This window comes from Triturus cristatus, chromosome 5_2 (assembly GCF_964204655.1).
Source record: "Triturus cristatus chromosome 5_2, aTriCri1.1, whole genome shotgun sequence".
Taxonomy (NCBI): domain Eukaryota; kingdom Metazoa; phylum Chordata; class Amphibia; order Caudata; family Salamandridae; genus Triturus; species Triturus cristatus.
Genome location: NC_140588.1, coordinates 305,217,616 through 305,243,164, shown reverse-complemented (window position 1 = coordinate 305,243,164; position 25,549 = coordinate 305,217,616). Strand labels below are relative to the sequence as shown.

General features: G+C 40.1%; 1 protein-coding gene across 4 annotated transcripts in view; it reads left to right on the top strand.

The window, feature by feature from the left end:
- Nucleotides 1–25,549, top strand: part of LOC146822909 (glutamate decarboxylase 1-like) — a 931,087-nt gene that overhangs the window by 15,338 nt on the left and 890,200 nt on the right. The window contains exon 2 of one of the 4 annotated variants that reach the window (XM_085607064.1): nucleotides 17,261–24,459. The exons of the other annotated variants lie outside the window; for them this stretch is intronic. Coding sequence (XP_085463190.1) covers nucleotides 18,775–20,493 — 1,719 coding nt within the window. The 5' untranslated portion in view covers nucleotides 17,261–18,774 and the 3' untranslated portion in view covers nucleotides 20,494–24,459. Of the gene's footprint in view, nucleotides 1–17,260; nucleotides 24,460–25,549 lie in introns of those variants that run through there. 4 annotated transcript variants of the gene reach the window in all.

Here is a 25,549-nt window from a genome sequence, read left to right as displayed (position 1 = left end):
CAAATCATGCGGCAATTCTGCCTTTGTAAGAACCACAAACAGTTCTGCGCACATGATCATATTAGCCATTTTGAAATCAGCATTGTCATCATAGGTCTGCAACTCCACACCTCTCGGAGTGCATGAGATGTTACAATTTAATTTGCACAACAAATCACGGGCCAAGAGACAGATCGGACTTGTATTGCATACCACAAACTGGTGCTTATCCTTGAACGGCCCTATCCTGACAGGTAATGCATTTGTTAACGGGTTGGTCATTCTCTGATTACTGACACCTACTATTTGCATCGATTGTCCAGAAAGAGATAGATTAGGGACCACATCTGTTCTTACTGTGAAACGCGAAGCTCCTGTGTCTAATAAAAAGGTAACAGGATAACCATTCACATCTGCGTCTACAAACGGCCCACTTTGGTCTACCTCCAATATGGTATCGAGAGGGCATTCTTTCTGCACCCCCCTCTGGTACTCTAGAGGGCCCTGAGATTGATCGTACCTATCTCGTATTTCAAAATATGGCATCTGTTGATATGTCTGATTGTATGTGGGTATTCTGGGAGGCTGTGGCACCTGTACTTGTGGCTCACAACCTCCGCACATGGACCTAGGTCTCGTCACTGTCTGTAGAGTCTCGCTCATATGTCCCTCTCCCTCATATGGAATCTGATTAGCAGGATTCAAGCGACACTCGCGCTTCCAATGCCTCGGTTTGTGACAATAATGGCAGGTGGCCACCCACTCACTTGTACTCATTTCTGTACCTCTTCCTCGTCTCTGGCCTGGTTGAATTGATATTTGCTGACCCATACCTCGGCCGCTTCCTCTGCATCGACCTATACCTCCTCCAACCCCCTGCATGTTGTCTGAACTTCACAACTGAGCCAACATCACCTTGTCTTTCAATTTTGTTCTGTGCTGATTCCACTTGATCGCTACAATATTTAGCGTACCGAAGAATTTTATCCACTGATTTATTCTGCCAACATATCAAGTGGTGCTGTATCATCAGACTAATATCGGATTTCAAACCCAACACAAATTTAGAGACAAACTGTCCCATATCCTTCTGATCAATAGTATCCAATCCACTATGCTGTTTGAATGCCAATAGCAATCGTTCATAATAAACATGCACTGATTCTTTAGGTTCTTGAGTCGTACAATCGATTTTAATCCAATCCACAATCTGCGGCGCTACTTTAGACTGCAACCAAGTAATTACTTGCTCATATTTCCTCATAACCTCAGGTGAAGGACCATGAGTTACAGAATCTCTAGGTGGTTCTGTAATTTTACCATTCAACAGCAATTTTGCATGCAGCCCACAAATCTGTTGGGACCACTATATCAAACAAAGTGTTCAAATCGATCCACGACACCTTCGAGATCTTGACAAACCGGTCTATCTGCTTATACCATTCCGCAGGTTTTTCCCTCAGCCGAGGAAAATCATTTGTAAAAGCAGCCAAATCACCTCTGCTCCATGGCACGTGTGCATATCCTCCATACTGCACTTCCCTTAAAGGGAAATTTCCAGTGGTTTCTATCCCTTCCCCCTGAGGTGAGGAGGTACCTATTCCGGTCTTAACATTTTTCTTTTTGGCCCACCTCTCTTCCCATCTGTCTAATGCTTTCCAAGCATGCATGCCTATTACCAGTTCTCTAATCTGAGCTTTCAACCCTACAGTTCGCTTTTCCTCCAATTCCTTGTCTGTATAATTTAATCTGCAAGAACCATGCATCATCTTGGTCTATGTCAAATCAACATCATTTTTTCGTGCTAACTGCCATAGGGCATCATAAGCCCGCTTTGCCTTTCTTGTAATATCCTTCGCTACAAACAACAATTCGTTTGGGTCATATGTCTCAATTCTTTCCAGTGGCAAATTCCCTTCTACCACTTCATCGATTTCCACCTTCAATCGAACTACATCCAACATTGGCGCTTTTATTGCACTCTGTAACACTTTCTGGTTTCTTTCCCTTCCTGCTTCTTCTCTATCATAACCCTGTGTTCTCCTCAGTATGGCTCCTTCTACCCTCTTTGCTGCTGAACGGTCTACTCTATCCCAGCTCTTACTCTTCCAGTGGTTACCTGCACACACAACTTGCGGCCCACACAGTATCCTGGACGGCTCTGCCGTCGTCCTTTCCTCCCTTGGCAACATCGACTCTCTCACTGGTTGCACCCACATTCGGAGGTCTGGCCTAGAATTTGCCAACATTCCTGTTGGTCTCCTTTCTGACCCACTATCTATTCATAATGGATCTGCAGTAGCAGGTAATGGAGTACTATAAGCCACGGGTACCTGTCCTAACCCTGTTTCCGTTTGTGTAAGGCTTCCCCCAGATATTGTCTCTTCTCTGTCACTGGTGTATTGCTGACTGTCATTCCGTCTCTCATCAGGAGTATATATGGGGACTACTGGTCCAATGGTAACTGGCACTGACAGGGAATCTGGTAACTGCATATTCCCTGCAGACTGGGTCGGTTCATAATTGGGGTATCTTATTCCCCCTGACCCTGCAGGGATCCGTACCATAGTTATTTGCCTCTTGACTCCAGGTGGCTGTTCTTCTAATCCCACCTGCCCTGCTCCCGCTGTCTCCTCTAGTGGTTGCGACCTCTCTGTCTCTGTTTTGGAGTCACAAGGTGGAGGTCGTTCTGCTAAAAGCCTGTCCAGAAAACTATCATCTGTATCACTATCCTCATCTTTCTTACTCTTTTCCTCTGATTCTCCTGCTCACATTCGAAAGGGATACAAGCGCTCTCCTTCTATCGTGTCTACTCTCCATCGTTTCAGCTGTGCATCCCATCTGGCATCTTGATATGCCTTCATTGCTCTCTTCATTCGTCCCTGTGATGTCTCTTGTTTCTTTGCTAATGCAGCTCTCATCCAAGCGTCTAAAGCCTCAAATTGTGTGGGTCGAGGTGGAGGTTTAAGGGCAGCCATCACCCCCCTTAGCTGGTACAAAACCTCCATACAAAATGACCCATAACGAGGGAAAGCCAATTCCCCTTCCTTCTCTGTGATTTTATGCCAATTCTGAGGCCAAACAATAGTATGCAAACCCACATTCGTTGCCATATAATGTGCAGGGGTATCGTCCGGTGGAGCTTCCTCTCCAACCCGAGTCACCACCCCTCTGTCACCTCTGCACAAATCTCTCAAAACCCGAAAGCAAGGCATCTGACAATCGATTGATTTGCAACCCACAATCCAATAGTCAATTACAAACGCAAAGCAACCAATCTCAGAGCGGCGTTACACCAACCGACCAATCCCAGCGCGGCGCACCCTGACGTCACTACTCACTCTTTGCAGCGGTTCACCTTCCTTTACAATTTCGCTTTGTACACTCGCTCACACATTCACTTCTACAAGTAACTGTATAACCCAAACTTATTACCCAAGTAACTGGTCCTATCACAGTCACAATAACTTACAGTTACAATCACAAGCAATTGTCTGTCCGCTAAAAGATCGATAGCACACTCACACATGAACACCCATCTGCTATGACCTCTGACCTGCGTTGGTCATTTACTTATTGCGAACCACCCCCGGTACCTGAGGTGTTTTGCAACAAGTGATTCCCGCACTCACACAAAGTTCCCTAACACAAGTGAACAGTCGATAGCGCTTCACGACTCCCACAATTTACTCGGACAATTACAGTACAATACTATCCCGGGACCTTGGACTTCTCTTGAGCCCGTTCACCAAAATTACCTGATCGGCACGTGTTCGAACCAGTACCAATAACCATAATCACTCAACATGCATTCTAACTCCGCCAAACATCATGCAAATAAAACACACCGCAATCTAACACTCTTCACAATACCTTTCATACTCACGCCGCTCTTCTATTTCCGCTGCACCGTCAACGCCTGCCAGGTCCCGCCACTCTTCGCCGATGTTCCGACTGCCACATCCGGACGTCGATTCTTCCTACTCTGCCCTGTTTTGCTCTTTTCCCCTCACTATTTAGGGTTAAACCATCCTCTGCTACCATTTGATTACGCTAAATTGCACCCCTGTCTTCCTTCTAGCAACTAGTGTTCTGGATCTTTTATTTACCAACTAAACAGTGATGGAGGGGAAAAACATTTCACAACATGAGAACAATAGCATACCTGAAAGTACCACGGACTCTGACTTTAGGTTTGTTAATTTATTATAAGGCCAAAAATAATAAGATGTACACACATCGTAAGACTAACATATAAAGATATAAGAAAATCAATACAGAGCCAATTCTACAAATGTAAGTAATTCGGCATAACAAAAAGAAAATAGTAAATTCGAGGATCAGGATGCAACTCAAAACTGACACAGAGTCTAAGTCTCTTTTCATCAGAAATAAAACAAATCTGTCCTTACACTGTACTAAGAGGAGATGCTATCTAGTACTCTTCCATCTATTCCCAAAGGTGTCAGCACGTGTTGACTTCCTGAGAAGTACTCATGTCAAATGGGTTAGGTGCTTAGGGCTAGGAGCGAGTTCTAAGATGCTCTGTTCTCTCTGGGTCCGAGTCTAACTCCCATGTTAGACTTCTGTTGACTTCTTCTCAGCCATTGCTTGATTGTGGGTGCTAAGAAAATTTATATATGATAAAATTGATTAAATAAAGCAGGTTAATTGAATACCAAGATTATCGCAGAGGAAGAGATAGTTGCCAGATCCAAGACTCAATTCTCTGTCTCCAGTCGAGTATTTTAATCACCTAATGACTTTTAATAATCAGTACAATTAAAATCCAGTAAGATTCTATAGTTGAAACAAGATTATATAGTTCAAACTAATGTGGCTCCTTTGGAAGCTCAACTCACTTCTGAGTGAATTATTTAAAGTAAATTTGCCAAAGTAATTTATAAGACACTTTCTCAGAAACTACATTATGAAAAAGAGCAGTGGTACAATTAGAGAAATTATATAGCCTCAATTCTGCTATAACCAGGACTCTAGCAAACACAAGGAGATGATGGACGGAGCGCTGAAACTTTTTAGACACTTACCCCCAGTCACAGATCTGGGTTGAATCCATCATCGTTCTTTAGCTCAGTTAGCCACCCCAGTTCAGACCCAGCTATATTCAAATCAGTCTTGACCCTGTGCCTCATGGGAACAGTCCAGCCCGAACTGCCAAGCCAGGTCTTCCCTGGACTGGAAACAAGCATCCTGGGACTGGTTTCGGGGTACTCCCCTCATCAGCCAGGCTAGCTTGAATCCAGTGGCAAAGTGAGTAAGGGACCCACGTCTGGACATACCCTGCCAACTTAGGGTGAACAAAGTAAACACAAGGAGATGATGGGTGGAGCACTGAAACTTTTCATACACTCACCCCCAGTCACAGAACTGGGTTGAATCCATCATTGTTCTTTAGTTCACTTCGCCACCCCAGTTTAAAACCAGCTATATGCATTATCATGACTCTGGCATAATGAACATGCAGGTTTAATCAGAGACCTATGCTGATAAGAAAGCCTGAACAGAGCCCATTCATAAATAGATTCTCTGCATACGCAGAGCCTGTGGCTATTCATAGACTAGGCATAAATAGAGCTGTGGTATGTTCAGTGTCTGGTATTACCAAACATTGGCATAGTTAAAGCCTTGCTAGATAACAATTCCTGATATAGCATAATCTGAAAGATTTTTGTCACAGCTCTTTATTTAAAATAAAGAAACTTATAAATAAATAACATATGTTGTGAAGAATAGCAAGTAGACTGTTCTTGAAGCTGTATTTATTGCAAGCACTGTGCCAATGTAATCAAGCTATACCAGCCTGATGAGCTCTTATAAGGGCGAAACCGGTCCTAGGTATTATACTAGTTCCTCAATAAATATCTGACTGACCGGTATTATGCAGTACACATCCAAAGTGTCCATGAGAATAATTATGAATGTGCTGCACTTGCCGCATATTCCCCCATAGTTCCTGAAACTATCCCAAAATTATTTCAGCTCAAAGAGATCAAGCTACTAAATGTGCAAGTGAAATATAATACCGATCCTATTGCTTTACAATTGGTTACTTCTCACCTGTTGGTTCCTACATTAATGCATTAAGGAATTGTTTATCTGAAGTGGGTGTAACATGACAACCCCAGTTGATAGACTGGGGGATGGCTTTTGGAATAGTCCGCAAGAAAAATACATATTCAACTGTACTTGAGACACTACAGAAAGCATTAGGGCTTCTTGGCTTGAAAAGGTTTTGTTTTACTATTTGTGCATGTTTCTGTTTACACTGCAGTGGCCTGACTTGAGTTGAAGGCAGGAGTTACTTTAATAGGGTTACCTGAGTTTAGAAGAATGACAAACATTTTAAGGTTTTGTGTCTTATCACAGAACATTTTTGTCTGGGACTATTTCATGCCCTGTATGGTAATGTAAGGCAGTGCTTGGTGCAAACACCTTTAACCACGACATTGTGAAATCTCGTTTCTAGAGAATGTGTCTCAAAAATGTTTATGCATATTTGTTATGCAGCATTTTGTTTTACACTATTGTATTTTGGGCTGTTGTGTATTGTGCTACAATATTGCACTGTACTGTGCATTATTGTGGTCGTTGAACAGTAGCGGCTGGCATATATCAGGAGTGGCGGGCGGAGTTGAAGGGGGAAGGGGATTAATAAAGAAATAAAAAAAACATACCTTACCACTGCGTCTCTCCGTCGTCTCTCCTCAGAACAGGAACCAGGCAGCCAGGCTCCCCTGATGAGTGCCGTGACATGGCGCTCAACCAGGGGCTCGAGGAGTGGTCATGTTCTCCACGCAGGCTGTAATGTAGCCTGCACATAGAACATACTTATTCGTGTTGTGCCTGGGTATTTTTTTCATTTGTGTTTCTATTTTGCTCTTTGATGTTGTTTTAGCTATGCCAACAACTATTGCTACTTTTCTAGACAAATTTAGCACACGCCTTTAAAGTTCTTGTGACTAGGAACCACTTACTACTACTGTCTAAGGTAGAAACATAGTGCCGCTCCAGCTCTTCAACTTTTAAGACAACAGTCGGTCCAAAACTGTGGAAGAGACATGTGATACAGCACTTTGCAAAGTGCAGTATACGATGATGTGCGGCTGGGCTCATTTATGTTTGAAAGAGCTGGTTACAAAGACCCCATTGTGTGCACACAATGTAAACTTGAAACTGCGCTCCTGGTGAAAGTTGTAAAACATATTTAGGATCCCCATGAATCAAAGGCACACACATACATGTTGTAGTTGCAGGCCTGCTTTAAGGAGTGCAATTCTATACACTTCTTGCACAAATCTTATATTCAGAGATAAAAACGGAACGCCTAAACAGTTTGGTTCACCTGGTGCACCCTAAAACCGCCATTTTGAAATAGTTCACCTGATAGTGTATAGTTTCGATTATCTCCTTATCCATTCCAGGTCTCATTACTTACTTTTTGCAGCTGTGGTGAGGAAAGCTCATCAAGGACACTGCTACCAAGACCATCCCCTTTAACTATTAAAGGAAGACATACTTCCCCAAACATCCTGATCTTTTTTTGTGCACTCCTTGGGAGTACTCTTTTGTACAGTGCAATGACCTGTGGGAAGTTTACTCGGTGCTTGGGCCCGCTGTCCTTTTCTTTATAAAATACCTATTTGTCGGGCAAGGTTGGCCACTTTCCTGACTTTTAATTTACACGAAATAAGTCAATCTATGCGCCTTGGCGTCTCCCTGCTCCTGTCTATGCTGATTGTGGCCCGCATTTTTCCAAGCTGGTAGAAGACCAAGAAGGTATTTATACTCAAATGTGATTCCCTTACACGTTTGTCAGTTTTCAACCTGTCTTTTTCATACTGAAATAGAGAACTCTTTTTTTGATTTATATTCTTCTCCTTGGTTTTACAGTGCTCTCGCCTGTGTGTGTGTGTGCTCTCTTGGAAGTTAAGAAAAACTGGCAGGAATTAACCCTTTCGCTGCAATACCTCACCCATCCCACCCCACCCCTGTACTAAGCTTTTGTTTGGCTATTTGGAATAGTTTGCTCTTAGGTCTCTATAACTTTTCTTCAACATAAGGTATCCACGCCAATTCACCGTCCCGGATTGTGTCTGCTGCTTCTACTAGAAAGAAGGAATAGGGAGAGAAAATAGCAAGAAAAGGAGATAACGGCAAGCCAAGGACAGTGGGGAAAAGAAGAACGAAGAGAGGATGAGAAAATAAGTGATCTCGACCCCACAGCGAAGTAGAGATAACACCATTCACCCGCAGTAGTTTTGTAGCCTGTTGCCGCAGTAGCCCACAGTGACGCTTTCATCCCAGCTGCAGCTTGTAAAATCACCTCTCAGGCTCGCTCTGCTGGAATGCTCTAAGGAGGATACTTGAGGCGCAGAAGCATGCCCCGTGCAACTGTTTAGAGCACATGACAGGTCAACCTGGTAATGCTGCAACCCCTCCCATACCATTTCGTCACACTGTGAGAAAACTGGTAAAAGACAACTGATGATAGACAAGCAGCCCTGGCAGTACAGGGCTGATGCTGCACATGCACGCTCTGGGCTACTTCAGAATGTGACGTTTTTAAGCATCATTTGTGGGCGGTTCCAGAGGACCCCAGTTATTGCAGAATCGGACTGGCAGCATGTGAGCCCTTACTGCTTAACATTTACTGCTGCCAATAGACACATGCGACTAGCAAATTTTTAGGTCTCGCCTACGCAGCATGCATGCGCTGCTTAGGAGGAGACCTTTAGGAATCGATTGGCCTTTTCTGCCAAAAATGTGCATGCTTTGCATTGCTTTCAATGGCAACGCGTGCACGTTTGGCGATTCCCTTGCGGGAGCGAGCTTTGAAACCATCTGTTTGTAATTAACTTTCAAACAGATGGTTCCCTCTGCTCGCTCCCGCAAGGGAAAGAGGCACAGGCCCCCTCCTCCTCCCCCTCTCCTCGTCAAACGTGCTTTTTTTGTTTTGGTTTCTTAAATGAGCGCCTCATCAGCCAGCCCAGTGATCTCCTTGTGACTCACCCTCGTGTTGTTCCGCTCGGCCTTCAGCTCCGAGATCTCCTCCTTGCGTTCCAGCAATTGCTCACAGCACAGGTTCAGCTCCAACAGTTAAATCAGACAGACAAGAACAGCGTCCAATTTGTAACAAACTGAGCTTCTAACAGCTGCAAGTGCCTCGACGAACAGCCGGGCATTTAGCAAACACTTTGGAACCCAATGACGCATGCTCCGCGCGCAGCGCACTAGAAAGGGACAGGTCGCATCAGGTATGTACGCAAGTCTCTAGACTAAAAGCGAGTGCTAAGCAAAAATAGGACATTCAAAATCTTAAAATGCAGCTGCTCGGGAGATGTGTTTCAGGACTTGCATGCGCTTCTTAGAACAGGCTTCGGTCTCAGACAGCGTCTTGGCAATCGTACTGTTTGTTGCAAAACATGGCAGCCATCCTGATTGTTTTTCCTTGAGTCATGCCCCCTTCCACCTCCCCGGTTGCCATGCCAATGGATTCTCCCTCCCATCCCCCCGAGTGTTTACGCAGCAAGTGAGGGCCAGTACATTCTGTGTTCGAGGCAAACATCCCACACCTTTGTGGGTAGGGGACATCCATGTGTGTGCGCGGGGGGCGCTTCAGCAGAATAAAGACCGAACTTGGTCAACACCTGTCAAGGAGAACCCCCCAACACCACACAGCGTGCTGCATGCGGTGTCCTCCTGAGTCATGTTCAGTAGCATATATAATTTGTCATACAGTACGACAAAGGCCAGATCTACGTGTGCAGTTGCCAAGTGATCACGCAACCTACTGAAATGCATGGATGGTTCCCAACTCTTCATTTTAGGGTCGGTCATGCCATCTAGGCGCCTTGAAGCTTTGCTGCAAAACGTACAGCCCTCAGTCGCATTTCAAGGTTAGCTTCCCTTCTCAAAAGTACAAATTAAAACTATCAATGCACGGCCTATGTCGATTTTTTGGGAGGCAGCAGCTCATACATTTAGGGAGTTTCCATGTTTAACTTTAGCATTTCCCATTAGTGTTTTTACGTTTAGAAAGGTTTCAACTGGTTTTTTTTAGCCAATTGTTCAAGTTCCATGATTACATTCCTCCACAAACATAGGTTACCCCTCCATACCACTTTCAGAATCCTGGCACAATTGCAAAAAGTTTTCAGAGACAAAGGAAGCTACAGGAACGACTCCCACACTGTACATCATTCACTTCAAGGACTCTGTCCTCGTCATTTTTTCCGTAGTTTTATATAGGGCGAACTTGACCCGCTGCCTATGTTGATACCGACCAAGAGTAGAAACAGTTTTGTACCCCAACATTTCCGGACTTAACACTGGATGGAGGAATTATATACAGCTAGTGAACCTCAAAGAGATTTCACAGTGCAGAAGAGCCAGTTTTGCCACTGTGCAGCACAGCATCATCCTCTAGAGGGTCGCTTACATATCAGTCATAACAAAATCAGATTTCTCTTGATTATTTTCCTCACTAACAAAAGACAAAATCAGATTTCTCTTGATTATTTTCCTTACTAACAAATATCTTTCTAAAACTAAACTAGTGAATCTCGAGCCCAACCAACAACACAAGCTGCAAGTCACAAGGCTCACTCCAATCACTTGTCTTGTTCTATGGTTACAGTCAGACCCCAATGTAAATTATTACATACCTCAGTATTCTTTAACACCTATCAGCAGAGGACAAGGAATTGTACCTGTTTATGTGCATCTGCAAATGCACACGTGCACTATATATATATGTGTGGACTATATATATATGTGTGTACATATATATATATATATATATATATATATATATATATATATATATATATATATATATATATATATATATATATATATATATATATATGCGCAAACGGGATCAGCTCTTCCTGGGGATCTCGCCCGTGGTTGGGTGGCGTGTAAAGCTGGTAGAGCTACCGCCGGCAATAGTAATCCAAAATATATGCAAATAAGCCACGCACTCTCAGTAGCAGTTACGAGTAACGAGTTTAATACACACTGTTACGCGTTTCGGGAGTCGCGCTCCCTTGGTGACCAAGGGAGCGCGACTCCCGAAACGCGTAACAGTGTGTATTAAACTCGTTACTCGTAACTGCTACTGAGAGTGCGTGGCTTATTTGCATATATTTTGGATTAATATATATATATATATATGTATATGTTACCTACTGGCGGGCGCCAGTAGGTAGTTATAGTTAGGACCGTGTTTCCATAGGAAATCTGCAACATTCTATTTTGAATAACTTTGGCGCAGATTGACGAATCCTGGCGAAATTTTCAAAATAGGTGGGGCGCTCCACTCCGCTCCTACCCTGAAAGTCTGGGGGGATTCGTCAAGCAGGGGGGCCCAAAACGTGTTTTCCCCATGCATTTTTCCATAGGACCTTTAGTCCAAGCTACAGCCCGAACGGCTGAACAGAATTACTTGAAATTTGGCAGAGAGGTAGTCCTCAGGTCAGGGATGTGCCTTTTGTAGGTCTGGTGTAAATGTGTTCAGTATTTGCTGAGAAAATAGCATTTAAATCAATATATATATCTATAGGCGCGCTCCGAGCGCGTACCGTAAGCTTACCGAACGAGCACGCTGCCATGCGCGAGGTCAATTCTGATTGGTGGTTACATGACTGTAAACATTCGAATCGGTCGAAATCAGGAAGTGTCGGCCTCCATTTTGTGTGTCTCACACTGATAAAAAAAGGAGGAGAACGTGGAAAGGGGGCAACGAAGAGAGTTGCAGACCCCCTAGCGTTTGTCAGGGGGTCCAAGAAGGCCATAAAAGTATGAAAAATACATTTAAATTTTTTTTTTAAAAATCGCGGGGTGCGCGTACGGTAAGCTTACCGTACGCGTACGGTAGAAAATAAAAAAAAAAGAAGAAAAAAACAAATTTAAGTGTTAAGATATTAGGGGGCTCTAAAGAGACGTTGTGTTCATTTAGTGTTTTTTGGTACCTACAAGTAAGTACCGATGCAGAGTCTAAAGTTCAAGAGGAAGACTCTGTTCCCTTCATCATTGAAATGTACACCGTCTCCTCTATAAATGTCTTGCATGTTGTAACGCAAGTTGTTGTGGTATATAGAACCCATACCATAGTCTCTGAGGAAAGCAGAAACAGATTTGTTGACGTGCTTTCTTGCTTTGTCAATCTGCGGACAAAATTGGTTGGACCAGTTCCACTTTAGCCTTTGGCATATGTTAGAATATACAAAGGCAGATTGAGGAAAAAGCGACATCAATTGCACAAAGGTGTCCTTAATAAGCATTTCCAGACCTACACCAGTTAAAGTGCCTAGGTCATTTCCACCACAGTGCACAATAATAAGGTTAGGCTGTGGGAGATGTTGAAAGGTTTTCACCAAAGGCAATAATTGGTGCCACTTTAACCCTCTCTGACCAATCCATTTAATGTCTACATTTGGCAAAGCAAGGTCTCTCACCATACCTCTGTTTTCTGCATACTTTTCACTCCAGAAGACATAGCTGTGACCTACAATCCACACTGTGAACATCTTTCAAGGAGATCTGGATGCACTCAGAAGGTGTCTTTCAGTAGAATGGCAATATGAAATGAAAGACAGTTTGAAAATGGAGGCATACATATTTTTTTTAAATAAAAAGAACTCATTGGCTGATTCAAATCTTTTTACAGTAAAAAGTAGGCTGTATGTGTACATTTTTAGAAGCATGTTTTGTATTGGTTCAGAAAATTGTGTTCCCACAGAAGAATAGTTTGGATTTGCTGTTAGGTTGGACAGGTGAAGCACTCTTGGTCTTTCGATTTGAAACATTGTGTGGTGAACTTCTGACCTGTCTCCTCACAGCAGTGTTCCATGAGCTGTTGCTATGGTAGCAGGCAGAAGTCAAGTTGTGGGAAGGGTACATTTGGAAAAGGGTTGAAGTTTTCAACCAATAGAAATGTATGATTTCATTTGAAAAAAAGTGGGAAGCACTGAGATTTGTAATTAACATGTATATGTGTGAAAAAAGAGAGGGAAACATTGCCATTAATTGGTTCTGCTCAGAGGAGAGAGGTGTACAGCTCTGATATTCTGACTCTGATAGTCTGCTGTTTGAGTGCCACATTTCTTTCTCAACTAACTAATTTTAAAGGTGAGTTATGATTTTGAGAGAGGATGTATGTGGTGATTTTTGCATGAGTCTGTGAGCAGAGAGGAATTGCTGTCAGAGATGTATTTCGTGTCTCTCTGGTTCTTTTTGGAAGTAACCATGTATATGTCTCTTGCAACTGAGAATACACAGTCTGCATAAGCAGACTGTTAGCACACACCCAGCGGTTTATCCTGTAGAATCATGCTTAGTATTCACAAGTGAGTGGTGTTTCAGGTAGCAGTGAGTAACGCTAATACATTCAACATCACTAAGGCTGATTTCTTTTGCTGGAGTGTAGTCAGTCACCAAGGTCACACATGTTCATGGTCTCAAAAAGCTGTTTGCACATGTGCTCTTTTCTGTTTCTGAAAACTGTAATGAAAATGTATGCGACTGTTAGAGTACTTAACACTTGCAGGAAAAAACAGTAGTAAGTGTGCTTTGAAATTGGCAAGCAAATTTCATTTTCTGCGTAAAATCACAGCATGAGTCTGTGAGCACAGAGGAATTGCTGTCAGAGATGTATTTCGTGTCCCTCTGGTTCTTTTTGGAAGTAACCATGCATATGTCTCTTGCAACTGAAAATACACAGTCTGCATAAGCAGACTGTTAGCACACACCCAGCAGTTTATCCTGTAGAATCATGCTGAGTATTCACAAGTGAGTGGTGTTTCAGGTAGCAGTGAGTAACGCTATTACATTTAACATCACTAAGGCTGATTTCTTTTGCTGGAGTGTAGTCAGTCACCAAGGTCACACATGTTCATGGTCTCAAAAAGCTGTTTGCACATGTGCTCTTTTCTGTTTCTGAAAACTGTAATGAAAATGTATGCGACTGTTAGAGTACTTAACACTTGCAGGAAAAAACAGTAGTAAGTGTGCTTTGAAATTGGCAAGCAAATTTCATTTTCTGCGTAAAATCACAGCATGAGTCTGTGAGCACAGAGGAATTGCTGTCAGAGATGTATTTCGTGTCCCTCTGGTTCTTTTTGGAAGTAACCATGCATATGTCTCTTGCAACTGAAAATACACAGTCTGCATAAGCAGACTGTTAGCACACACCCAGCAGTTTATCCTGTAGAATCATGGTTAGTATTCACAAGTGAGTGGTGTTTCAGGTAGCAGTGAGTAACGCTATTACATTTAACATCACTAAGGCTGATTTCTTTTGCTGGAGTGTAGTCAGTCACCAAGGTCACACATGTTCATGGTCTCAAAAAGCTGTTTGCACATGTGCTCTTTTCTGTATCTGAAAACTGTAATGAAAATGTATGCGACTGTTAGAGTACTTAACACTTGGAGGAAAAAACAGTAGTAAGTGTGCTTTGAAATTGGCAAGCAAATTTCATTTTCTGCGTAAAATCACAGCATGAGTCTGTGAGCACAGAGGAATTGCTGTCAGAGATGTATTTCGTGTCCCTCTGGTTCTTTTTGGAAGTAACCATGCATATGTCTCTTGCAACTGAAAATACACAGTCTGCATAAGCAGACTGTTAGCACACACCCAGCAGTTTATCCTGTAGAATCATGGTTAGTATTCACAAGTGAGTGGTGTTTCAGGTAGCAGTGAGTAACGCTATTACATTTAACATCACTAAGGCTGATTTCTTTTGCTGGAGTGTAGTCAGTCACCAAGGTCACACATGTTCATGGTCTCAAAAAGCTGTTTGCACATGTGCTCTTTTCTGTATCTGAAAACGGTAATGAAAATGTATGCGACTGTTAGAGTACTTAACACTTGGAGGAAAAAACAGTAGTAAGTGTGCTTTGAAATTGGCAAGCAAATTTCATTTTCTGCCTAAAATCACAGAAAACAGTAGTAAGTGTGCTTTGAAATTGGCAAGCAAATTTTGTTTTGTGCGTTAAATCACAGCATGAGTCTGTGAGCACAGAGGAATTGCTGTTAGAGATATATTTTGTGTCTCTCTGGTTCTTTTTGGAAGTAACCATGCATATGTCTCTTGCAACTGAAAATACACAGTCTGCATAAGCAGACTGTTAGCACACACCCAGCAGTTTATCCTGTAGAATCATGCTTAGTATTCACAAGTGAGTGGTGTTTCAGGTAGCAGTGAGTAACGCTATTACATTTAACATCACTAAGGCTGATTTCTTTTGCTGGAGTGTAGTCAGTCACCAAGGTCACACATGTTCATGGTCTCAAAAAGCTGTTTGCACATGTGCTCTTTTCTGTATCTGAAAACTGTAATGAAAATATATGCGACTGTTACAGTAATTAACACTTGGAGGAAAAAACAGTAGTAAGTGTGCTTTGAAATTGGCAAGCAAATTTCATTTTCTGCCTAAAATCACAGAAAACAGTAGTAAGTGTGCTTTGAAATTGGCAAGCAAATTTCATTTTCTGCGTAAAATCACAGCATGAGTCTGGGAGCACAGAGGAATTGCTGTCAGAGATGTATTTCGTGTCTCTCTGGTTCTTTTTGGAAGTAACCATGCATATGTCTCTTGCAACTGAAAATACACAGTCTGCATAAGCAGACTGTTAGCACACACCCAGCAGTTTATCCTGTAGAATCATGCTTAGTATTCACAAGTGAGTGGTGTTTCAGGTAGCAGTGAGTAACGCTAATACATTCAACATCACTAAGGCTGATTTCTTTTGCTGGAGTGTAGTCAGTCACCAAGGTGACACATGTTCATGGTCTCAAAAAGCTGTTTGCACATGTGCTGTTATTTGTATCTGAAAACTGTAATGAAAATGTATGAGACTGTTAGAGTACTTAACACTTGCAGAAAAAAACAGTAGTAAGTGTGCTATGAAATTGGCAAGCAAATTTCATTTTCTGCCTAAAATCACAGCATGAGTCTGTGAGCACAGAGGAATTGCTGTCAGAGATGTATTTCGTGTCTCTCTGGTTCTTTTTGGAAGTAACCATGCATATGTCTCTTGCAACTGAAAATACACAGTCTGCATAAGCAGACTGTTAGGACACACCCAGCAGTTTATCCTGTAGAATCATGCTTAGTATTCACAAGTGAGTGGTGTTTCAGGTAGCAGTGAGTAACGCTAATACATTCAACATCACTAAGGCTGATTTCTTTTGCTGGAGTGTAGTCAGTCACCAAGGTCACACATGTTCATGGTCTCAAAAGGCTGTTTGCACATATGCTCTTTTCTGTTTCTGAAAACTGTAATGAAAATGTATGCGACTGTTAGAGTACTTAACACTTGCAGGAAAAAACAGTAGTAAGTGTGCTTTGAAATTGGCAAGCAAATTTTATTTTCTGCCTAAAATCACAGAAAACAGTAGTAAGTGTGCTTTGAAATTGGAAAGCAAATTTCATTTTCTGCGTAAAATCACAGCATGAGTCTGTGAGCACAGAGGAATTGCTGTCAGAGATGTATTTCGTGTGAAAGGGGAAGCTTGTTTTCTGGAAATGTGGTGGTTAGCATTCAGCCCAAAACAGTTTCTCAAATAAGAGGCAAATGCTAACATATTTGAAATCAACATGGTAGATTTTTCTTCCACTCTTGCAATGGGTCATGTAGTTGCCACATGCTAAAAACTCATATTAACCCTTACCACACATGTAGTCTTACATACATGTTTACAGTGTTTATGCAGTTATGTAAGGGTCCATTCAAGTCTCTCTTGCACCTGACAGTAGACAGTCTTCAGAACCACACTCTTAGCAGAGAGGTAGCTGTTTTTCCTGTACACTCATGCTTACTAATCAGCACTGTGTGGTGTTTTAGGTAGGAGTGAGGAACGCTAATGCATTGAACATCACCAAGGATCATTATCTTTGCTGGAGTGTAGTCAGTCAGCCAGGTTACACATGTACATGCTCTAAAAAAGCTGATTGGACATGTGCTCTTTTCTGCCTCTCTAAACTATAAAGAAAATGTGTCAGACTGTTAGAGTAATTAACAGTTGCAAAAAAAAAAAAATAAGTGTGCTTTTGATTTGCAAATGAAATATCGTGTTCTGCCTAGAATCACACCAAGAATCTGTGTGCACACAGGAATTGTTCTTAGAGATTAAATTCGTGTTGGTTTTCTTGTGTTTTTCACTTGTAGGAAAGGGGTAGATAGTGTTATAAGAAAAGAAAAGATCAGAACAAATATAGTAATATATCAAAATTACAAAAAGGTATTTTTTTTTAGTTTCTTTCAGGTATTGCTGCAGAGCAGTGAAGGAAATATAAGATGCCTATAAAATCAAGACAGCGAAAAAAACAGAAAAAAATGTATATTTGAAGACAACTGGAGGACCCAAGTTAGTTGAAAATGCTCATGTTGGGAAAAAGAAAAAGTCTTCTGGTAAGCAGACAAAGGAATTCTTTAAATATATATTCAAAAAAAGGAAAAATTAAAAAAATGCCCCTATTGGAAAAACTCTTTCAAGTAGAAAACAACAGGAGAATAGTGAGAATTTACTAAATGCTAATGTACAAGCAGAAGCTATAAAAATTAACTTGAAAAGAAAATCAGCATTTAAAGAGATCCATAGGAAAATGTTTCAGAGAAGAGTGATGTCCAATTTGCTAAAGGATGTGAAAAAATATAAGAAAAGAGCTAAATTTTACAAGAGAAAAAAATATATTGAAGCCATTGTAGCTAAGGCTTTAGATTTAAAAAGAAAACTATTCATTTTAATTTTGAACAGGATGCGTACATTAGAAAAAATAGTTAATGTAATGAAGTCACAAAGCAAAACGAAAAGAGTAGTAAAAAGAAATACCTTTTGTAAAGAGTTTTTAGGAGAATGGATGCATAGTTCAAGTACTGAACCATTTTTTAATGAAGAGAGTTATCTTCAAAGTAATAGTTTGCTGCATGCAGTTGACACCAGTGGACGAGCATATGAAGTAAAAGATGGTTGTATAATGGAAAAGGAGAAAATGGTTCCAAGAAATGAGGAAGAAGTGATTGCGGATGAGGTTATGGGGAGACGTCCTAAAGCCCCAGTGTATACTTGGAATTGTAGTAGTATTTGTACTTTGCGACAGGAATCTATTGATAAATTACGTGAGTTTTTAAGAGAATTTAGTAAAAAGAGTGTTAAACAGAAGATTAAGGTGCTTCAATGACTAGATCCATGCAGAGTGAGAGAGAATACTGGTTTGCAAGGACATTCTCTGGCTTGTTTATCTAGGAAAGTGTGTCAAAGTGTTTTTCACCATTTTAGGATACTGGCAGTTCATCATACTGAAATTAGAAAATTTGTGAGAAGATTGTATTTTGCTAAAAGTCCAGCACTAAAGTTAAATGAGTTGAATAAGGCTCTGTTCCGTGGATCTGTATCAGATGTTGAGAAGGTTACTGATGAAATTCAGTTAAGTTACTTTGGTCCGGAACAAGAAAGTGCAGGGAATGACACAGTTATTGAGGAAAATGTGGAAGAGAATGTAGAACCCTCCGTAAATAGGAAATGTGAAGATCAAATAACAAAATTTGTTATCATCTCTAATGAAAGACCAAATATTACTTGTATTTGTTGCCGGAGAAGCCATTATAAAATCCAAACAAGGAATGTTGATCTCTACAAAAAAAGTGAAGAAGAAGATAATTATAAGTGGAAGGATTTTGCAACATATATATTTCTTGAAAATTGTTTTGATTTGGGTGAAGATCATCGTATTTGTAAATACTGTTACAACAAGTTAGAAGAAAATAAAATGCCAGCTAGAGCTGTACATAATAATTTAGAATTGGTTGAAGTTCCTGCAGAACTTTCTGATTTAAATACGTATGAGTCTATACTCATTCAATGTCTTCATCCGTTCCAGACCATAGTACGTATGGAGCCAAAAACAGGCAAATTACCTCCTTCAGATTTACAGAGAGGTTTAAAAGGAAGAGTTGTCTATTTGCCGTTGGATTTGAAAAAAAATATGGAAACTATTGATACAGATACTTTGGAAACTGAACCATTAGTTATTCTGGTTAATGGTGTACCTACAAAGAGTAAGAAAATTTGGCAGGAGCTGGTAGATGTACGAAAAGTACAAAGAGCAAATTTGTATTTGAAAAAAAATAATAAATGGTATGAATCAATTTATATAGATGAAGATGAAGAGGATGTACTAGGAGACACAGAAACACCAACTGGGCAAATTGAAAAAGTTGACAAGTCAAAAGAAGAAGAAATTTATGAACATTTCAGCATACATCCTCTTCATTCAAAAGAAGTAATGGCAAACACCATTGATCTGTTTCAAATGAAAAAAGCACAAGGAACTCCTGTGAGTGTATGGGAGGAGAGCTTGGAAGCTCGTTGTTTTCCCCAGCTGTTTCCTACAGGAGAAGGTGGACGATACGATGAACGTCCAGTCCAGATTCCTGCTTCTGAGTATCGGACTACCAGATTATATGCAGAAGATCCCAGATTTCGTCAAAGTATTCCTTATTTGTTCCATCTGTTATTTGAAAGTGACTTGTCTGCACTATCTTATGCAGTAAACCACATTTTAAAAAGTGGAACACATCTATATAATGTGTCTGCTAAGGATTTTATGAACAAAGTGCAGCAGCGAGATGATCATTTGGAATCACAATTGATCAATCTAATGGCTTGTCAGCGTGGGACGAATGAATATTGGTACCGACGCCATGGAGAATTGAAATGTATGTTACGGAATTTAGGAACTCCAACATGGTTCCTAACCCTAAGCTGTGCCGAGTACGCTTGGGATGATTTACTGGATTTTCTACGAGAGGCAAATTCAAACATTAAAAACATCGAATACAAGACAGCAGGAGAACTGTGCTCATTGGATCCGGTTAATGTTTGCAGATATTTCAATCATAGATTTGAGGCTATGATGTCCTTCATCTGCAATAAAAAAAATCCACCACTTGGAGAAGTTGTGGATTTCTTTTGGAGAAAAGAGTACCAAGCAAGAGGTGCTCCTCACATTCATATGCTGTTGTGGATCAAGGATGCTCCAAAATTTGGAACAGATGCTGATGAAGCAGTGTTATCTTTCATTGAAGAATATGCAACATGTGCTATACCTAAAAGCACAGAAGAGAAAAAGTTAAAAGAGCAAGTTTTACGTTTCCAAAGTCATCGGTGTGGAAAATACTGTCGACGGAAGTACAAGACCAAAGATAAATTCTACACAAAATGTCGATTTGGATTTCCTAGACCTGTTCTTTCAAAAGGAAGAGTCAACAGTTTTATGTCAGCTGTGCGACATACTATTACAAGAAAATCTCCCAAAAATACGTACAACCTAAGAAGAAAAGAAGAGTCAAAATATATAAATGACTACAACCCAGTCATTTTATCCATGTGGAATGCTAACATGGATATTCAGTATGTGGCAGACAATTCTATTGCTGTTGCTCGGTATGTCACATCTTCATCACTAAATCTGAGAAAACAGAATTGAAGGAAATGTGGGAAGAGATTTCTCACGAGAAGACTGTCAGTAAGAAGCTGTACAGTTTCAGTTTAAAGATGTTATCACATTGAGAAATTGGATCCTACGAATGTTCAGATAGGTTATCATCTGCAAGTCTGTACTCGAAATCCAGAAGAATAATTTGGGTCAGTTTAGGCCTTGCAGGAATGCGAAATCGGGTACTGAAATCTGTTGGAGAAATTGAATATTTGGCCGAGAACGACCCAGAAAGTAAGGATATTTTGAAAACAAATATGTTGGACACATATTACCCAAAAAGAAGTCATCATCTTGAGAACATGTGACTCTATGAAGTGCTGCAGAACTACATTTTTTCACAGAAAGCCACAGAAGACATCAACAATGGAAAATATAAAGTCATTGGTGAGGAAGGATGTTTAGTGAAGCAAACAAAAGGAAGTTTGATTAATCACAGGAAGCTGAGTTGTGACTCTCCTGACAAAAAGGAATTTTACTACTTGGCACTTTTACAGCTGTTTAAACCATGGCGTTCAGAGGACGAACTACTTGGAGAATTTCAAAGCTATGAGGATTCACTTAATGCATGTAAAGATACCATTGAATGCAGTATTTTCAGGAATTATGTCCAAATGTTAAACGAAGAAATTGAACAGGAAGCTACAATTGCAGCTGAAGTAGCTAGAGACAGTTCTCAAGACAGCCAAAGTTCTGGAACGCTCAGTCAAGATCCACTAGGACAGCCAATCTTAGAAAATGAAGCTGCAATAGCCATGACTGAAGTGGAAACGGCTATGAATCAAGCTCAGGAAGATTTAATAGACTTACCAGATTTGGAACAACAACTGAATGAAGAACAACGACAAATTTATGAAGAAGTCAGAAAAAAAATTGATCACAGATTACTACATGAAAATAAAGAGTGCACATGCACATCATTTGAACCAGTTAGGTTGTATGTGAGTGGACAAGCTGGAACTGGGAAAAGTTTCTTAATTAAAGTCATCAGAAGCTACCTACAGCAAAAAACTGATTCAAATTTATCTTGTGTTGTTACTGCTCCAACTGGGTTAGCAGCATATAATATTAAAGGAATTACTCTCCATCGCTTGCTAATGTTACAAGTGGAGCATGAGAACAAAATAGAATATCACAAGCTAACTGGCGAAGCATGTTTCGAAGTTTCAAGAGTGTTGAAGAAGATGCAAGTTCTCATTATTGATGAGGTAAGCATGGTATCAAACTTAATGCTTGCCTTTGTGCATTTAAGAATGCAGCAAATTCTAAAAAGAGACTATGACGTGTTATTTGGTGGAAAACATGTTATAGTTTTTGGGGATCTACTGCAGCTCACTCCAGTTAAAGGACAACCAGTGTTTAATACTGTGACACATGAGGACACGAAGAAGTCATTAGGAAGCATTGGTAATGCGAATATTTGGTCATTCTTTGAGTACAAAGAACTCACTACCAATATGAGGCAAGCAAATGATGAAGAATATGGAAGTATTCTGAAAGATATCAGAATTGGACTACTCACAGAAGTTGGCAGAAAAGTATTACAGAGTCGGTTGCTACATAATTTGTTTCCAAGTGAAGAAATAGTTGCAGAGAAAATATACAAGAACATTGCAGAAAAAAATACTGTAATCTGCTTAATGCCAACACTACGTGAATGCTCAATATTCAATGAGGAACTTTTGAAATTGGAAAAGGAAGAGATTAAGAAAATGGAAGCAGTGGACAAAATCCAACATGAAAGAATTACTAATACATTAACAGGCGAACTGAAAAATAAATTGGATTCTCTAGAGAAGAACATTTCGAAAACAGCTGGATTAGAAAAAAATCTATATCTTTGCATGAACTGTCGAGTATTTTTAAGGAGAAATTTGGATGTTGAAAAAGGTTTAGTAAATGGAGCTAGAGTAAAGTTGTGGGTTTTGTTAACTAGCAGAAAAAACAAGGAATTGAGTTTTTAAAAATAAAATTTGATCAGATTGAAGAGGTAAAAGACATTAGTCGTTGTTCAGTCCGTTTTTTGCTTGTGAAAGACTTATATGTACGTAGGAAGCAGTTTCCATTTTCTCTAGCATATGCTGTAACTATTCACAAGTGTCAAGGATTAACTGTTGATAGTGCATTTGTAAACATTGGATCTACTGTGTTCAAAGAAGGTATGGCATATGTTGCTTTGTCACGAGTGAAAACATTATCTGGTTTATTCATGATAGACTTTGATGACTCAAAAGTTAGTGCTGATGCAAATTGTGTTAAGGAATATAATAGATTAAGAAGAACCTATGCTCCTCATTTAGGTCAGTATCCTGTGTTGGAGAAACGTGTTGTTTGTCGGAAAAGGAGAATTGAGAATATCTGTAATGAGGATGTACAGAAGAGAAAACAATAAGAGAGTCATGTGATTGAAAGCAAAAAGAAAAAGGACAATGTTGAAGAGGTTGTTGGTTGCCATTTTGAAAATAGCTCTGGTGTCAACTGCAACGCAAATGTAGTGCTGAATGTTGTATTTTATCTTGAAAGTTTGCAAGAGCAGATAATAGAAAATCATGAAAAAAGATTCTGTTCTGTGCTAAGTCTTCTTCATGAGAAGCTGAGTGTTGATAAAGCTAAAATAGAAAGTGCGACTGAAATTAGAAATCTATTAGATGTTTGTTCAGGACAAACACAGTTTTCTCAAAATGTCCAGCAAGATGCACAGGAATTCTTGTTGTATATCCTTTTGGTACTTGAAGATGAAGGGATAGAAATTGAAAATGTATTTGGTCTCTGTTATAAATGGGAACATAGTTGTGAAAACTGTTTCTACGCATGCAGCTCTAATGTTGATTCAGAAAGGTTTATCTATTTAACATTGCCAGAGACTAAATCAGTGACTTTTAGTAAATTAGTTAAAGATGCCAATCACAACATGGAATGTTCTAAATGTAAATCAGACATGTTTTCAACGTTATTTTTAAAGAAATATGGACAGTATGTAATTTTAATGATGCAACGTTGTAGAGCAGATGGAACAAAATTGGACACTTTAATAAAGAAATTTACAGGACAGCAATTATCAATTTCTGGAAAAACTTTTGTCACAGTTGCAATAATTTTCCATGATGGACCTATTGTAACTTCTGGTCATTACACAGTTTTTCTTAAATGTGAAAAAGGCTGGACACTGTGTAATGATTCTCAATTGGTTTTCAAGCAACGTTTGCCTTTTGATTTAGCAAATTCCTATTTAATTTTTCTGAAACCAAAATTTTAGACAGAAATTGCATCATCTGTACAAAACATTATTACAATTTAATTGGATAACCATTGGAAATGTCATCAAAAAATATTTTAAAAATTACCATTTGGCCTAAAGGAAAGGTAATAATTTGCATTGTGGACTTCTTTGACACAAATTATTTTGGTGATTATGCTTATGCAACACAATTTTCAGACGATATTTACTGGAATTAGTTATTGTTCTTAGGTGAGATTTTTATTGCAAATGTTACATTTCTATTACGGTATGTTTTAGTGAGAAGAGATTCTGGGCTTTTTTTAAACAATCTTTCAGATTGTTTTTTTTTTTGCCCGCTGTTAAGTGATGAATGCAATTGCTTTTACGATTTACAGTGAAATGCAATATATTCTGAAAACAGCAAAAAAAGGGCAAAAAATTTTTTGGGGAAATATGAAAATATGTGCACTGTATTCTAAAATGTATTGTTAATATTAATACCTTTTTCTTTTTTTACAGATTGAGAAAGGAAAAATATGAAAAATAAACTTCTTTATATAAAGTTAAATAAATCACTTATTTTTAATTAAGTTATTTTCATTGTCAGTTAAGTGCGAAATTTCTGGAATTATCACACATTTACTTTAATGCTCACTTTTTTTCACTACTCTTCTCTATGCTTTTCTCATTTCTGTAGTAGTCCCTCAAGGACCTTGTAGGGTGTTTAAAATTTTTTTGTTTTAAAAAAAAAAAAAAAAATGCGCGTACCGTACGCGTACGGTAAAAAAAAAATTTTAAAAAGTCATTTAAAAAATTTAAAAAAAAGTTAAGAGGTAAGGTTGGCTCTTAAAAGAACCGCTGTGTTCATAAAGGGAAAGAGGAAAGAAAGAATGGGTATACTAACAAGGACCACAGATGTGCTGGTCTATCCTATTGTTTATGAGGGAAACACTGGTCTCCGCATGAACAATTAGGCCATGACATCTTGTGCACCTCATTGCAACCCTCCCAAAATGAGGGTTTATATCCAGAGGAGCAGAAAAGGGTGATGCTCCCACCGCAGAGGAAGGGCTCAGCTGAGCTGCCGAAGATGTACTCGGCTGAGCTTCTGCAGGTGTGCTCGGGTGACTAACTGGAGATGTTTCTCCAGTATGTCGAGCATAAGTCCTGGGATGTTTATCCTTAATGTGTCTAACCATAGAGTGATTTCCAAAGGAATACTTCTTCCTTGGATTCCCTCTAGATAAAACACGCTCACAAAGTGAGCAGGTGACTAAAGGAGCATTTACCTTTTTCTGCCCCTCTGGATAGGTAAAATATTCCCATACAAAAGAAGTCTTTTGTTTCAACCTTCTCTCTCTGATGATGCTGCTACCAGGCTCACTCTCAGAAGAGGACTGCTGCTCTGCCATCGTATCACAAAGACAACTCAGCTCCTTCTCCTAAGGGGTCACAAGCAGTAATGAGGGGAATGGGTGTGGTGTAGGAAGGTTCTAGAACTGAAAGTAGTTTAAACCAATCAAAAGTGTTGTTTCTTGATCACATGACCAACCGTGCGCGTACGTTACGCTTACGGAGCGCTTACGGAGCGCTTACGGTAAAAGTACGCATGCGCATACAAAAGACACGCACACACGCGCATGCGCATAACAGGCACGCTCGAACACTTCCGCGTAACGTGCGCGCGCGCGTACGCGTGTAAAGTATGCGCTTACGCGTCACGTACGCAGTACGGACGTCTACGCAAATTGCGTAACCATACGCAAACAGAGTAGAAATATTACGTACATAAAGCAAAACGTGCGCTTACGGTAAGCTTACCGTACG